Source organism: Stegodyphus dumicola, chromosome 5 (assembly GCF_044657685.1).
Source record: "Stegodyphus dumicola isolate Sdum_Otavi_A_Nest chromosome 5, ASM4465768v1".
NCBI classification, from domain to species: domain Eukaryota; kingdom Metazoa; phylum Arthropoda; class Arachnida; order Araneae; family Eresidae; genus Stegodyphus; species Stegodyphus dumicola.
The window spans coordinates 112662606-112678379 of NC_140772.1; the positions used below are offsets into that span (position 1 = coordinate 112662606).

The window sequence follows — 15774 nt, forward strand, 5'->3', positions numbered from 1 at the left end:
ACAGCTTTGAATTAACATGCATGAAAGCGAGAGTGTCGGGGGACATTTACTCAAGTAAATGATAAAAAAAAAAAACTTTTACTACTACTTTATCTAGAGAGAAATTTATTTACTGCTACTCAATTTGGAAATCATATCTCGAAATTTCTAAAAAATTCATTAACTTCACGGAACTGCTACATTCAAAATGGATCCTTTATAGTACTTCATTTTAATTCATCTCACTTTAATCTCACTAATTGGATTAAAGCTAGACTTACAAATTTGTCTTTAACTCAAATTGCCAATTTGGCATCACACTTCTTACTTGAGTAAAAGACGAAACACCTTCGCATTTATTGTTAACTGAACGAGAGTTGGTTTGTTCCCCTTGAAAAGTCAACCAATTTCCGATCAATGACGATAATTACTTAGCTAATTAATTTTCATTTTAAAAGTTTCCATTTCTATTTTTCATGATTTAAATTCAAGATCCTTTAAAAATATTATTTTCGGAATTAAATTTCAATAATTTTGAGTTACTTCATTCAGTTACATTCTACTAACTTTATATTAGGAGATAATATAATCAATATTACTTTAGTAAATAAATTATGTATATACATATATTGCCATTGTGCTACCCAGCTGGGATGAGTCCAGATTTTTTTTATTATTATTCTTATATGTGGTAAACTGTGCATTTTTTTCTTTAAAAGTGATTGAATTATGTTATTCATATATTCTGGTTATAGATTTTTATGCCTTTAGTTAATCGTTAAAGGTTTTCATACCTTTAATTATTAAAAATTTAGAAGTACCGCCAAGCGTAATGAGGCCTCCATTTGTTTGCATTTTGAAATTCTTGGTAGAATAGTAATTTAAGTCAGTTCGTGCATCAACTTCAGTGTCTTTTTTCCCAATCTGACCAAAAGTAAATTTTCAATTTTGTGCACCGAAAATTCTGTCTTCGGGCTCGCTGGCCGAATTGTTCGTTTTTGAGTAGAAACTCTAATTTTAATTAAAAAAATTGTTTTTTTTTTTTAACTGTATTTAGTGTTTTAGGTTTTTCTGTATTTTACAGTTTTGAATGAAGTTTGACATTTTATCTATTTTTGCCTTGCCTCGAAGTGAGAACTGAATCGACTGAGTTACAAATTTATCTTTTAGAAAATTAGAGGAAATAAGTTTACATGAAATGAAGCAAAAAAAAAGGTATAATTTAATACGCCGTGCAAGGAAATCTTGTGGCGTCCACATTAGGCATTTTTTAATAAATAATGAATGAATGAATAACTATTTCTAATTTTTTCCCATTTTTTTCTGGTAAAAAAGAAATAAGACAAATCAGTTTAAAAAGAGAGAAGCATTCTAAAGCTTCGGATGAATTTTGTTATAACAAACATGATTTTTCCAATTCTCTGGTCAGCCGCATTATGTTATTTGTTTTTCTGCGTAAGCAATCGCTTTACACTTATACAACAACAACATTAAAAAATGAAATATTTTATGAAATATTCAACGTATAAATTATAGGAATGACGCTAATCTATGATAACAAATATGTAATCACTAACCGAATCTTGATTGATTCGTCAGTTCAATAAATGACAGCGTATCGAAATTGATTCAGTAATGCACCACTAAATTATAAAAAGAAGCATTCTACAAATTTAAAAAAATTATTAAATATAACAACATCTTTGACATAAACTATGTCTGAACTTCTCAATTTAAGCAAAAAATCATACTGCCGGATATCTTTTTTGAAACAATTTTAATCATTTAAATGAGCCTGATAGGAACACCAAATGACTTTTTTGTACGACCTATTAAATTATACACATTTTTTACTGCATTTTGTTTAAACTTATTCCCTCAAATTATTCTAACTTAATTAAACTCTCCCTCAAAACAAATTGAAAATGACTGGAAAAATTGCAAATTGGAATAATCTGGATTGTAGATCTTAAAGAACTCTAACAGTGAACCACCAACAGATTAAGTTCCAAATGGGAAAAGTTGTAGGGCTTAGTACCAAAATAATAAATTTTTTTAACAAGTACATGAAGGCTATATGTCTAAGGAGAGGGATGCCTTTATGGAGAACTTTCTAAGTGACTATGGAATTTCACGAAAAATCAACCCCGCAGCCAGCTCGTTCGCCTAGGTTTGAAACCCGGACGAACTACTAGTATTTAGAAATCTTAACCACTGGTGGGGATTTTATTAATTTAGAATAGGAAATTAAGCAACAAAAGTGCTGAATTTAATAAGTATATTTTTATTTTTTGGGGAGGGGGGGGGGAGAGATAGCTTGAAAACTTTATTTTACTAGGCATTTTACCTAATTTTTAGATTTTCTTACTGATGCTTTAATGAATATTTTGCCTTCAAGTTGAAGACATTGTTCACGAAACATCAATAAAAAGATCGCTTGTGCTGTTCCTCCTAATTTTTACTTTTAACGAGTTTTATGCATTACTGAGTTTCATCTAATAGAAGCACGTATAATCAAGATAGACGTAATTAAGAAGAAAGAATTTTCAGGGCACATCTGAACAAAGAATCGAGCGTTCCGCGACACAAATTATACCTTCTTTCTTAGGAAGAAGTACTCGAGCAAGGCTCCGTAACGTTGAAATAATGTTTAGATTTTTTTTTAAAGGATTTCTTAGGATAAATGAGTTTCAAAATTATTTTTATATTACCTCATTGACTCAAAGTTCTATTATTTTTACTGTATATTTCGTATGCTTTTAAAGATTTATTGTTGCTAATGACGAATATTTTACAACGAATTTAATTTAATTTTAATTTCAAACGGAATTATTTTTTTAATCTGAATTTACGAAAATTTAAATTCTTTTATTCATTTACTTTCCTACTGGAATTAGACCTGAACAGCTTAGCTAAAATGCGATGTTTATCAAGTTTACGATATTTACACATGAAAAGTCATTCGGAGTTTTGTGGGCATTTGCCCTAGCAGCTTTATCTTTAAAATTGCGTGTATAATACGTGTATAATACGCGTATATCGCACGTATAATCAAGACAGAAGTAAATTTGAAATCAGTTCAGTTAATTGTAATTTGAAGCAAACTATTCTGTAATCTCTAGTGACGAACTGTTGCTCATCTTTCTACAGCTGAGAGTCATAAATCAGTCCATAACTCCAACTTGTCGATGCTCAGTGAAGCGCGTTGAGACGACAGATAGGAAGTAAAGCAGGACATCACAAATTGACAAGTTGTTCCGTTTCTCCCACCTCCCAGACAATGCAGCAATCAAAACCGCCCATCGAGCCTACTCCGGTACAACAAAGTGAGGACCAAACCTACCACCAGAAGCGATACAAATACCACACAGGAACTCATTATGATGCTCTACATCCGCAGCCGGCAAGACACGCGACTTTTCACAAAAGGGCAATCAGAAGAGCCACGCGACATGCAAAGCAACGTGGCTGAGCACACGCTCCAGCACGGGGAAGTATCGGACCCAGGAAATCAGTCACTGTGGTAATGACAGTTTCCCAATAGGGCAGCTGCGTTTGCGTCTTGTGCCAGCGCCACGCGCAGTGAATGGCTTACTACTTGTTGAGCTCTTTTTTTAGACACGAATGAATAAGTCACTTTTTTGTGCGGGTGTTTGTTTAACTTACTTTGTGGAGGTAAACCGCTTAGAATTTTTTTGAATCGTACTTTGCTTTTGAAAAGCGTATTTATCACTTAATTCGTATGGTTTTCCTTGTGATATGTGGTCGATCGTTGCGTTAAATTGAAATATATCTGAATCGAATTATTTCTTTCCTCTAACATTTCCGTACAGGACTTTTCATTCATGAAAAATAGGCAAGCTCCAAATAGAATATTTGTATATTGAAGGCATCTTATACTGTACTTTTTGTTGTATGATATGATAAGAAAAAGATTGACTAAGGTATGACTACCAAAATTTCGCAAGATTTTGATGGCTGAATGTTTAACTGATTACTGCTAAAGCATACAAGGCTTACTTGCTTTATAACGGATACCTTTATTGAGAATGCTTCGGGATGAAAAAGATTAAAAAACTCGTATTCATGTTGCACAAAGAGGAAACTGCGAAAATCCAATGCAGTCAAACACACTTATCGAGAACAGAACCTAGGACAAATTACAGTGTTCGGGCGACCTTATTCACTCGGCCAATAACAAGATTTGCATTTACCAGAAAACTGAACCAGAATGCCTAATTCCCACATGAGACATAATATACAGAATGTCCCAAATAAAAGTAGACACACTGAACCAAAAAAGGATGCTAATTTGATTTGCTTTGATAGTGTTAAGGATTTTTTATAATAGTGTTATGTCAGTGACAATGCGGTATGTTAAAACAATGTCTATATTACATATACAGTAATAAAAGCAATGTTGTACTGAAATTCGATCGGAGTGTACTTTTATTGGGATATCCTGCACATTTATAATTGATTTTATTCCAAAATTATAAATAAGCTATTTTAAGAAATAAATATCGTACCACTATTAAGGGTACAGTTTTATAAAGTACGAGTTGAAATGGGCAAATAACGTCAACTACATATTTGATTGCTCATTTTATTGAATTTCAAAGTGCGGTTGAAATACTGGATCATCCCATAAATAATACAGTTTTTTCAATTTAACCAAATGTCAGAGAAGGACAGGTTAAACTACTTGCAGCAATTTGCAAAAACAGGCAGTAATTTTACCTTGTTCTTATTCTTAGTGAGGTTTTGAAGAGCGCAGTTGAATTTTAATAATTTTTTTTAAACCTAAATGGAAGTTACAAAGGATCACATTCAACATGTTTTGCTTTATGAGTTCAATTAATTATCAGCAAGAATATTATTATAGTAGTATATGGGAATCGGGCAATAAGAGTAAGCCAATGCTAACAATGGCTCCAGAAAATAAATAAATTACAGCCTAGAGCCTTTTTCTTAAAAATCTGCGGAACTCGACCAGGACGTCCTGCAAGCAAACACTGGTGAATAAAATCTAATTCCCATCTATTAAAAACATGCAAAAGATATTCTATTTCATTAAAAAAAGGACTTCAAGACAGAGCCAAAGTAAAACGTAATATTAACCAAAACAACAACCTTACGTTTGGTTTTAATCATGACCCTGTCGATTTCGAGAACAAACTGGTACAGGTCCCTCTTCATAAGGAGCAAAGAAATCTGTAACGAAGGGAAGGCCATGGTTGTATTTACGCCCATAAGGAGTAAAGCGAGCTAGAATATAGCGCTATCTTTTGGCAGAAATAGTAATGAAAATTAAAAAATTAAGTTAAGAGAATTTTAAAAGCGTTAGGAAAGACTGAATTGGAATTAAAGTTAGTAACTAAATATAATAAATCTTCGTGAATATGAAAAATGTCGAGAAAATCCAGTTCGTCAATAGAATAAGCTTTTAGGATAATTTCTGCAGACCCAAAATCAAAATTGTGATTCAATTTCCAACTATGATTAGCCATCGAAGACTTGTTAATTTCGCCTTTTCGGATATAAGATTAGTGTTCCTGTATCACTTTAATCCTTTAATCGCTTTGAGGCACAGGATTATTGTTTTGCCTAGTTTTATGATTTTTATCTTAATTCTGAAAAATAAAAGAAGTATAAAAAAACTCATTATTTATGGGGTAGCTTTACATAAAATTCGGAGAACATCATTTCAAAATCAAAGCTGCGTGGGAATGCTTGATTACTCACAGCTAAATTTTGAAAAAATAATAAAGTCAAATAATGCACAACTGAGGTTAAGTTACTTATTATTACTGCTAAACTCACTAAGTTTCATTCCATTCTGTGGGAATTCGTTAACCACAGAAGTTTAATATTATTACGTAACGTGCACATTATCATTCATTTCTTCAAAACAAAGCTAAGAGCGAATCAATCTTATTTTGCAACACGAGTGCTATCTAATTAATTACGAGAATCATACGCTTCCAAACCTGACTGGTTAGCTTAATGAATAATAACTTACCTGAACCCTGGCTTCTGTGAGATCAGTTTTCATGGCTATTTCTTCTCTTGTGTAGATGTCAGGGTAGTGCGTTTCTTGGAATGCCCTTTCAAGTTCCTTCAGCTGTGAACTAGTAAAGGTGGTTCGGATTCGACGTTGTTTCCGCTTCTCTGTCAGCACTCCATCATGTCCTGTGTACACTTTGTATGGCAAACCACCTACGAGAAAATAAAAATTACGGTTTTCAAACTACTTACTTTTACTCTGATAGGCTGTGTATCTGTGTTCTAACATTAGCTGTTGTCACATTAATTTACATCTCCTAAATGATGCCTTATTAAATACAAATTTATTGTTTTTAAAGCTCGATTTGTTGTCGGCAAAATAGAAAGTACTGCCACTTAAAGGAAATACTTTTTGCAAGCCTCTCGCACAAGCGATTCAGGGAAGCAAATGCATAGCTACATCTTGAAAGATTAAAAGCGTCTGTTAATTAGCCATAAAGTAATAACGTAACAATTTCATTTAAAACGTAAGATTTTATGTTCTGTATCTGCAGATCTATATAGCAAATTTGAATTTTATTTATTTATTTTTTAATGCGCAAAATTCTTAACCACTAAGGTCTCTCTAATTCATGTTGTCTTGCTACTTTCGAATTTGAAATGATTGTATAGCTCTGTTTATTGATCTATATAGCTCTGAAAATCTATATAGCGAATTCTATATAGCGAATTTGAAATGACCTAATAGCAATAGGTCTACACAGCAAATTTCTTTTTCTATAATTTGGCTTTGTTTGTTTATAGCAGTCCCTTTAAAATACTAGATTTTACTGTTCTATATCTTGAATTCTTGCACGACTTAGTAAGTGTATCATAACAGCTCAGTTTAAAATTGTTTCAGATGTTAAAACTAAAATCTGCATACCAGTATCACACTCTAGTGTTTTCAACTTATGATTTTTATCTTTTTAAAATATTTTATTAATTATTTAAACATTAATGGCAAGTTTTTCGAAGTGTTAGAATATAATTTAAAATTTTTGTACTGCGTTGTCCCATCTAAATGCAGAGTATAGTTGGATTATTTGTTTTATAAATGAATCTCTCAGCAGAGATAAATTTTTATGGCTTGTATATCATCGCAGGATAAAGCAATTTGTTAAATGCATAATGAAATTAAAATTTAATTTGCGAAATCCATAATGAAAGGAAATTTGAAATCTTGTATTTCCTATTTGTAAAAAGAAAGAGCTGACAGTTTATTAAATTGATTTAAATTTCATAGTATACTACTCTTTAGTTATCTTATTTTTAATTAATCAGTAGTAGTAAAAGCGCTAAGTTTTTTCTTTGTTTGTTTGTCTTTTGTTTCGTTTGATTTTCGAACTTCCAAATCTTCTATTTCAGGAATTCCAGCGATCTTACATTTAAGCAGCCAAAAGTAATTTTGATAGAGTATTGAACTTAAAAGCTCCGAAGTTTCATTTAACTCTATTCACAGAATTAAATCCGCAGGCATTTCATCACTTTCTTAAATTATTATAAGTGCCTGATGAAATTATAAAGACGGCTAAGCATAATTTAAAACGCGGACCTCGAAACTAAAAAAAAAAAAAAAAAAAAACAAATCTCCATACGAGACGTGCAACAATGCCCTAATTAATCAAAGTGCAAACTTACTTCCTTCTCGCTGTTATCAGTTTGTGTGAAAACTAATCTTCCAAAACAAACTTTTATTATGTTTTAAAAAGCCGACGCAGAAGGGGGAAGCGTATAATTAAAATTTATGACCAGTTTCAATTTCCGGAGAAGCCGCGTTTTGCTTCTAATAAAGTGTTGCCATTCTCTAACGAACAAAGTCTGATATTTAGATTAAAAAAAGGAGAGAATACTTGAATAAGTTGTGGCTCAGTTCTATCGTTTTGAGCAGGATTAAATTAATGTCTAATTTCGCTTAGTTTTGAAGAATTTTTGAAGATTGTTATCGCGTAAAGAGAAGAAAAAATAAAAAAGAAGCCGCTGGAGAATTGAATTTCTAGTTACTTTAATTCTAAAACAGTTAACGCTATATGAAATTAACTTTGTTTCAGTTAATACTAGAAACGAATCAAATACACAAAAGTTAATTTTATTCTTAATTCTTACTTTTATTTTATTCCAATTATTTATTTTCACCAATATTTTAATCGGTATAGAAGAAGCAGTATGTAATTTATATATTTTTATTGTACCAATAATTTAGAAGTAAAAATTTTACTACATATAAAGCAGAACAGTATCAGGTAAAACAAATAATGCTTAACACTAAAAGTAAACAATCACATTTGAATTATAACAGAGATTCCATAATTATAAATATATTTCACGTGTTTCCCTATATTTCGAATAATATTTTCTTTCCTGACGGAAAAAACTAATATGCACTGTTTCTGTATCGAATATTCTGCAAGAAATTTATAATGTACATAATTTGAAATATTTCCTATTAATCATAGTACACTCATGTCCATAAATTAAGGATAATGCAAAATCAGGCAAAGGAAGAGTTAGAAGCAAAACAAATTTGACTTATTTGTAAAGCTTATTTATTAAACAAAAGGTAAAGAGCAAAAAAAGATGCTATATGTTTGATATTATTAAAAAAATTAGCGATTTTTTCTCCCTGGAGCAAATTAAAAAAAAAAAAAATCCTATTTACAAAAAACCAATATTACATGGTTGGTATGATTTTTAATACATTGTATGTCTCCCAGACGATGCAATGCAGTCCGTACAAAGCCTAGGCATGCTGAGTATGAAATTATCGATCTGATCTTGGGGGATATTACACCACTCAGAAAGAAATGCTCTCCGAAGTTCCGGTAGACATGTAGGAGGAGGTTGACGGGCTGCAACTCGTCGGCCAAGCATGTCCCACATGTGCTCTACTGGATTAAAGTCCGGTGAGAATGCTGGCCAGTCCATACGGGTGATATCCTCCGATTGAAGGCATTCGCTTACGGTGTTTGCACGGTGAGGACGGGCATTGTCATCTATAAACTGAAATTGTGCGCCCATGGCGCCCCGAAACAAACGTACATGTTGTTCCAGAATGACGTCCCGATAGATTTGGCTTGTCATGGTTCCAATTTGAACATGCAGGTCAGTTCTGGAACCCAGAATAATTTCACCCCAAACGAGCATTCCTGCACCACCGTAACGGTGTCGTTCAATGATGTTTTCTTGGTGGTAACGGGTACCTGGAGCTCTCCATATGAAAGTTCGGCGAGAATCAGATTGCAAGCTAAACCTGGACTCGTCGGAAAACATCACACAAGCCCACTGTTGCGGTGTCCACAATGCATGCTCTCTACTCCAGGCTAACCGCAGGCGACAGTGAGTTGCAGTAAGTGGAACGCATCTGACAGGTCTACGAGCATATAGACCAATCTGCCCTAAGCGTCTGTACACGGTCTGCCTTGAAATTGTCGTACTAGTGGCTGAAGAGAGCTGACGAGACAGGTCTGAGGCTGTGCTCCGACTGTTTCTTTTGTCAGTAACTGCCAAATACCGGTCCTCATTCGCCGTTGTAACTCTGGGGCGACCTGTGCTGTAACGTGTACTCACATTACCATCATCTTGGAATCGTTGCCAAAGCCTGGAGATGACACTCTGGGCAATTCCAAGTTCGTCTGATACTTCCAGTTGGGTACGTCCACATTCCAGACGGCCGATAATTCTACCACGTAAAAAATCATCCGAATGCGTCCTTTGTGTCATAACTATTCGGTTATTGCACTGAAATGCTTATAAAGTGCCTGCGAAAAATTTTACTTCTTTGCCTGTATTCCTTATATATCACTCTCTTACACTCTCGTCATTGTGACGTACCATCGGTGTCATCTGGTTACTTCCTGAAATTTGCATATGATTCTTGAAGATGTGTGTAGTGATTTTGCAGGTGATATATTTATTTTAGAGTTCGATTTCCGCGTGACTCCCAATTATCCTTAATTTATGGACATGAGTGTATTGTAAATATTTGAAAAATATCAATTAAACATATTGCACAATACTATAAATAATGTTTATGAATACTTTATTACCTACATTTACATGAATTATTAAGAATCATATTGCTTTTAAAAAGCTCGTTTTATAATGTAATGGGATATTATAATCTTCTGTAACTTAAAATATATAGCAAATAGAGATTTAGTTATCGAGAAGTGCATATATCATGTTTAAATTGATCAGTATATTACACTGTTAAGCAATGCACTTATATAGTTTACAGTGTAAAGAAGAGATCTTGTACGCAGGAAATGGAAATAATTGTCTGAAATGTCATTTTGCGAGGTCCGTGAATATTAGTATTGTAAACATGACATATTACGTAAGTGTAAGATGACTATGTTATAAATGTGTCTAACTGCAATACAGAAAAAATGAAAGTATCATGCAACCTGAGAAGTTTCAATTAGATGAGTAGTTTAGACCAGAATGCCGTGAAACTACACATAGAATTGAAGATCTTTATAAGTAAAAAAATTAAGCATAGTTTCGACCTCTTCTTAAAACTAATGGATGAAAATATTAATACTTTCTTCTTTCAGATTTAAAAAATATTCAATATATTTCACAAATTTTACAGGGAAAAAAATTTTGAACTAAACGTTTCTATTTGACGATATTGGATAGACATTCGATGTTTGAAGAAGATTATGCTCCAAGATTATCGGCAACCCAAAAATGTCAGTTTTTCATAAAATTTTCTAAAAGAAATTTCTAGTTTTCGGGCAACCTAGCAATATAAAGTCTACAATACTCATCATTAATCGGACGACACGTCACGAAATACAAACACACGCCGTCACGTCTCAAAATATAAACAAAATGGTCGTCACTTAGCTATAAGCACGTTAAAAAATATTAAAATAAGCTTATAAACTTATTTCTTACTGCTACCTATATTATTGATCTTCTTACGGTTTACTGATTGAAAAAAATCGAACCAACCAATGAAAGGGAATGAGGAACCGTATAAATGATATTTAAGCAAGGATTCGTAAACAAAATAAGATAAAAATATTTTTAAAAAATTATAATTATTGTATATTTTATTTGTTAATTTTCTTTTTTAAAAAATATATTTTTATTACAGGAAAAAATTATTTTTCATTTAAATTTAGAAATAATAATTCCTCTTTTATTTATTACTTCCCTATGCGAAGTAAAGGAAGTATTGTAATCGCGAAAAATTTCGAGTGTCATATTTCAACAGAAATACCCATTTTGACCTTCCTCGAATCCACTTGGAAGATTTTTTGGGGGATGTCTGTACGTATGGACATCACGTACGTAGGACAGAATAAAAGACTGTTTGTGGACAGAATAAAAGACTGTTTTTCCAAAATGGATTGAAAATTGGATTTAAAGTGGTTTAAAAAGGGATTTTTTGTGGCATCTGTACATACGTACGTATGTATTTATGTATGTATATCGCATTAGTCGTAGAACATTGAAATTTTGCAAATGAGACTGCTATAAGATCTAGTTGTGCACCTTCCTTTTTTATTGCAATCGGCAAAGCCAAACTTATATATATATATATTAAATAATGTATTATTTAGTATATTATCTCCTTTGATAAAGGTAGTTAGAGTAGAGTTCTATTGAAATGAAGTAACTTATAAGCGTATTGAGAAGGAATCTTTAAAATGTTTTTAAATGGAAACATAAAAATAAATCAATAAATGGAAACTTCTAAAAAGGTATAATCAAAATTGAAAATGTAATCAATAAATCAAGTAGTTATCGTTATTGTCCGGCAATTAGTTGACTTTTCAAAGGGAACAAAGCAACTTCCAATCAATTAACAATAATTAATAAATGCGAAGGCGTTTTGTCTTCTACTTCCGTCAGAATTGTGATGCCAAAAAGGTGTTTAGTAAAATGAGTTTGAGCTAAGTGAGTAGTGCTTAAGTGAGTTGAATTTAAATAAAAACACTGTATGGAATTCAGTAGAAAGTGGCTGCTCCTTCAAATTTAAAAATAAATTTCAAAATTGTAAAATATTATTGTAAGAGTGAGTAAAAGTATTTTCTTACTTGAGTAAAATGCCCCCCGACATCTTCGCCTTTAGTCATGTCAGCTCAATGTAAACTTTGTAAACAAAATGAATAGAATGCAGTCTTTGCAAAAACAATTAAACGATAAATTGTCAGTTTGGCATCACAATTATTACTTCAGTAAAAGCCGAAACACCTTCGTATTTATTTATTAATTATTGTTCATTGAACGGGAGTTGGTTTGTTCCCCTTGAAAAGTCAACTAATTTCCGATCAATAGCAATAATTGCTTGCTTTTAATTTAGTTTCTTTTTCCAATTGAAATTTTGTTATTCATGATTTGCTTCAAGTCCCGGTAAAACATTTTTAACAATTTACATTCAAGTTACTTTAAAACAATTATCGGAATTAAACATCCTGCCTATGGGTTCACTCTTTTTAGATACTTCTACGGAGGCAACGGTGTCCCACCTATTAGGTGTCTCCATAATAAACTGACCACCACTTCCGGCCTTAGTAGTGGCCAAAGCCTATAACTATTAGTGTTCACCATTGAAAATAAAATTATTTGGGAATAATTTATACTCGGTATATATATATATATATATATATATATATATAAATTGAAGTAAGCTCGCCTAAAAGTTACCAAGAGCTGCTGCTTCAAAAGGTTCAACACGTTTTAAAAAATTAATACATATGAAAATCAAACCATTAGACATGTAAAACATTAAAAAAACAGAAACAGATAAAAAGTAAGCGGAAAATGGTAAATTAGCCCAATTCGACTTCCAAACTGGCTTTTCAAGGGAAATTTCATTTATTTGAACGTCGAATCCAGCTAACCCCATTACGCGTTTCGCCGAAACAGACAATTGAAACTTTTTCGCTAAAATTTTTTTTAAATTTAGACAAAGTGTCTTGGAAATTTTAATAGTCTCAATTCTCTGTTCCAATTTCCCGACGCGTCCGCACAGAATGACACATTAAGGTGTTAAAATATGTTAAACAATACCTAAACTTCCTAAATCTAGACTAAAATCAAAATTAAAATCAAAATAAAAACGAAAATAAATAGCGATGAGCTATTAGTCCTAAAAATACAAAAACATACTGGCTGGGCCTGCAAGCTTAAAGATTAACAATTTAATCTTTAAGCTTGCAGGCCCAGCCCGTATGTTTTTGTGTTTCTTGGTAACTTTTAGGCGAGCTTACTACAATTTTTATATTTTACTTATTTTGCAGCAGCAGCATATTGCGCAAGATGTTTTCTAGACCAAAATTGGTTTTTTTTAAAATTATAATTACTACTTTGCTTGATATATACATATACATATATATATATATATATATATATATATATTATATATATATATAATTTAAAAAAACAAGAGGTTTGAATCTGGTACCATAAAAATTGACCGGGATATTTAATTTCAAAATTTGAAATTTTTAATCTCATTTCCAACTTTCTTTGAGATAATGGTTAACTAAATTTTAATAATTTGAGCAGCAAATAAATTTGAGTGAAATGAAGCGAAGAATGCATATAATTTAATAAGCTGTGCAAGGAAGTCATGTGGTGTCCAGATTAGATTTTTTTTCTTATTTAAAAGTAATAAGCAAATAAATATAAGAAAGCTGAAACAATAAGATAGGATTTTCTAACAACGAAGATTTTTAATTCATTGGCTATTCTCACTGAAAATATGAGCACACATAAGTATATTTACGTATTTTATTTACTTAAGAATAAACCCATTATTCATAGAAATAAAATACAGTTACAAACAGAATTGTGTTTACAATCAAAATGTTAAATCATGAGTTCAAATTCAGACTGGGACATCAGTTTAAATATGCGTTAGATGTTAGATAAAACATAAGAAAAAAGGATTAAGAAAGATATTTCCATCTTTGTTTATGTCTTCACTTTGGTATTTGTCCACATTTACTGTATTTACCTCCCTGATTAGTTATGTAAATGTAATAATAACTGAAATTATAAATCTTGAAACAAAGTAAAAGATGCTTGATTTTGATATATAGAATTTATTTTAGACCTAATAAAGATTAATTGCATCTAAATATTGCTAAGTGCATATAATACTTATATTTAAATGTTTGTTCAAACTTATAGCTGATTGCCAAGAAAATTACGATGCAACATATCGTTGAATCTCTCTTAATTCTAGCTAAATTCCTTTTCTTAATATTGCCCCCTTGTAATTTATTTCTGATAAGATGAACATGACTACCTGCATCCAAAATTTCGTCTAGGCTGATAGTAAACCGGTAAAAAATCATTATGCTTTTATATATTAATCTGTTTTAATCAATTTTGAACCAGCTCTTTACGTTTTCAGAAATCTCAAATTCTTATCCCTTAATTTTATTATCATAAAATTTAACATTTTACTTTTTAAATCTTTGCAAGTCATTCTGTTCGGAAAGCTTTTATAAAAGCAGTATCAACAACTTTGGTCTGCAAAATTATCAAAATAACATCTTGGAATTCTCTGTTTCAAAGAAATGCAAGACTGAATCACATTGCGCGACGAAACATAACATCTCGCCCAAAAGAACCCTCATCTTTCTTAATACTTCGTAACAGAGGATTAATTATCTACAAACAATAAATAAAAAAAACTTAGCCCATTAGAATCCATTATTCCTTCATTCGCAAAGCAAACCATAAGAAGGGAAGGATAAAAATATCTTATCAACTGAAAAGAGAGAAGCGCTTGCAAAAACCCTCCCAAACCTGAGCATTTAGAGATCTTTCTACTCTCGTAAAGAATGAGCCAAATTAGCATGCGCTCTAAAGAGTGGCAGTGAATCGCAATTAGTGCTAATCTGATTTTTGCTAATTATTCTCGGTTACTTAATTAGCTGTGATAGCTTCGGTGGTGGTAAAAACTCAAGGCCAACAGGTGGTTTCGGAAAACCGCTGTAGTTTCTTTTTGGGAGTAGCGATTTTGTCTTTTGTTGCAAAATGGAAATTTTGAATTGCGCTTTCTGCCGATGGGAGATTTTTCTTTGTTTCTATGTGTTTTGCTCATAGATAGTAAAGGAAGTATATAAATAGAATGTCTATGAGATAAATGAAGTATTTTTATGAGAGTATTATGACACAGTATTATATTTTCAAGCATCGTGCGTTAACCAGGCATTCCCTTACCGCCCAGGGTCACAAAACGCTTTACGAGAGGCATAAAAACCATATACATTCTGCTGTAAAATTATTTTTCTAAACTTACTCATTTAGAACTTTTTTAAACTGACATATATTGAGGTATAACTGTTGGTACTAAATATTCAATCATAACAGAAATTTAAGGTCAATTAAAAAACTCTTTATGTATATTAAGAATACTAATTTTCTGAAAAATGAAACGTTTTGGCTTTTACCTTAAAAAACTCAGAAAACTGATTTCGAAAATGCCGTTAAAGAATGCTTCGCTTAAAGCGCGGCCTATCTTAGTTGTATTCTATGTAAGATATAATCTTACTTGCTCATAGTCATCTAGTAAGTTAGTAAGAAATCAGTGATAATTCACGGAAGGCCCAAATAGTTTCCCGAGGAAAAAAGTTCTTAATTTATGAATTACGAATGTGCAATATTCCATTATGTTAATCTAACCTGATATTATCATTTAGATCTTGATTGTCACTACTTTCCGATTCCCTACAAGAATGCAAATTAAGTTAAGAATATTTAAGGTGAGCTTTACTATTT

At 31.8% G+C, this 15774-nt stretch overlaps 1 protein-coding gene across 1 annotated transcript in view; it reads right to left on the minus strand.

Annotated features, from left to right (window-relative positions):
• Nucleotides 1-15774, minus strand: part of LOC118181089 (uncharacterized) — a 118353-nt gene that overhangs the window by 87693 nt on the left and 14886 nt on the right. The window contains exon 2 of the mRNA XM_035350170.2: nt 6002-6198. Within this exon, the coding sequence (XP_035206061.2) occupies nt 6002-6198 (197 nt within the window). The remainder of the gene's footprint in view (nt 1-6001; nt 6199-15774) is intronic.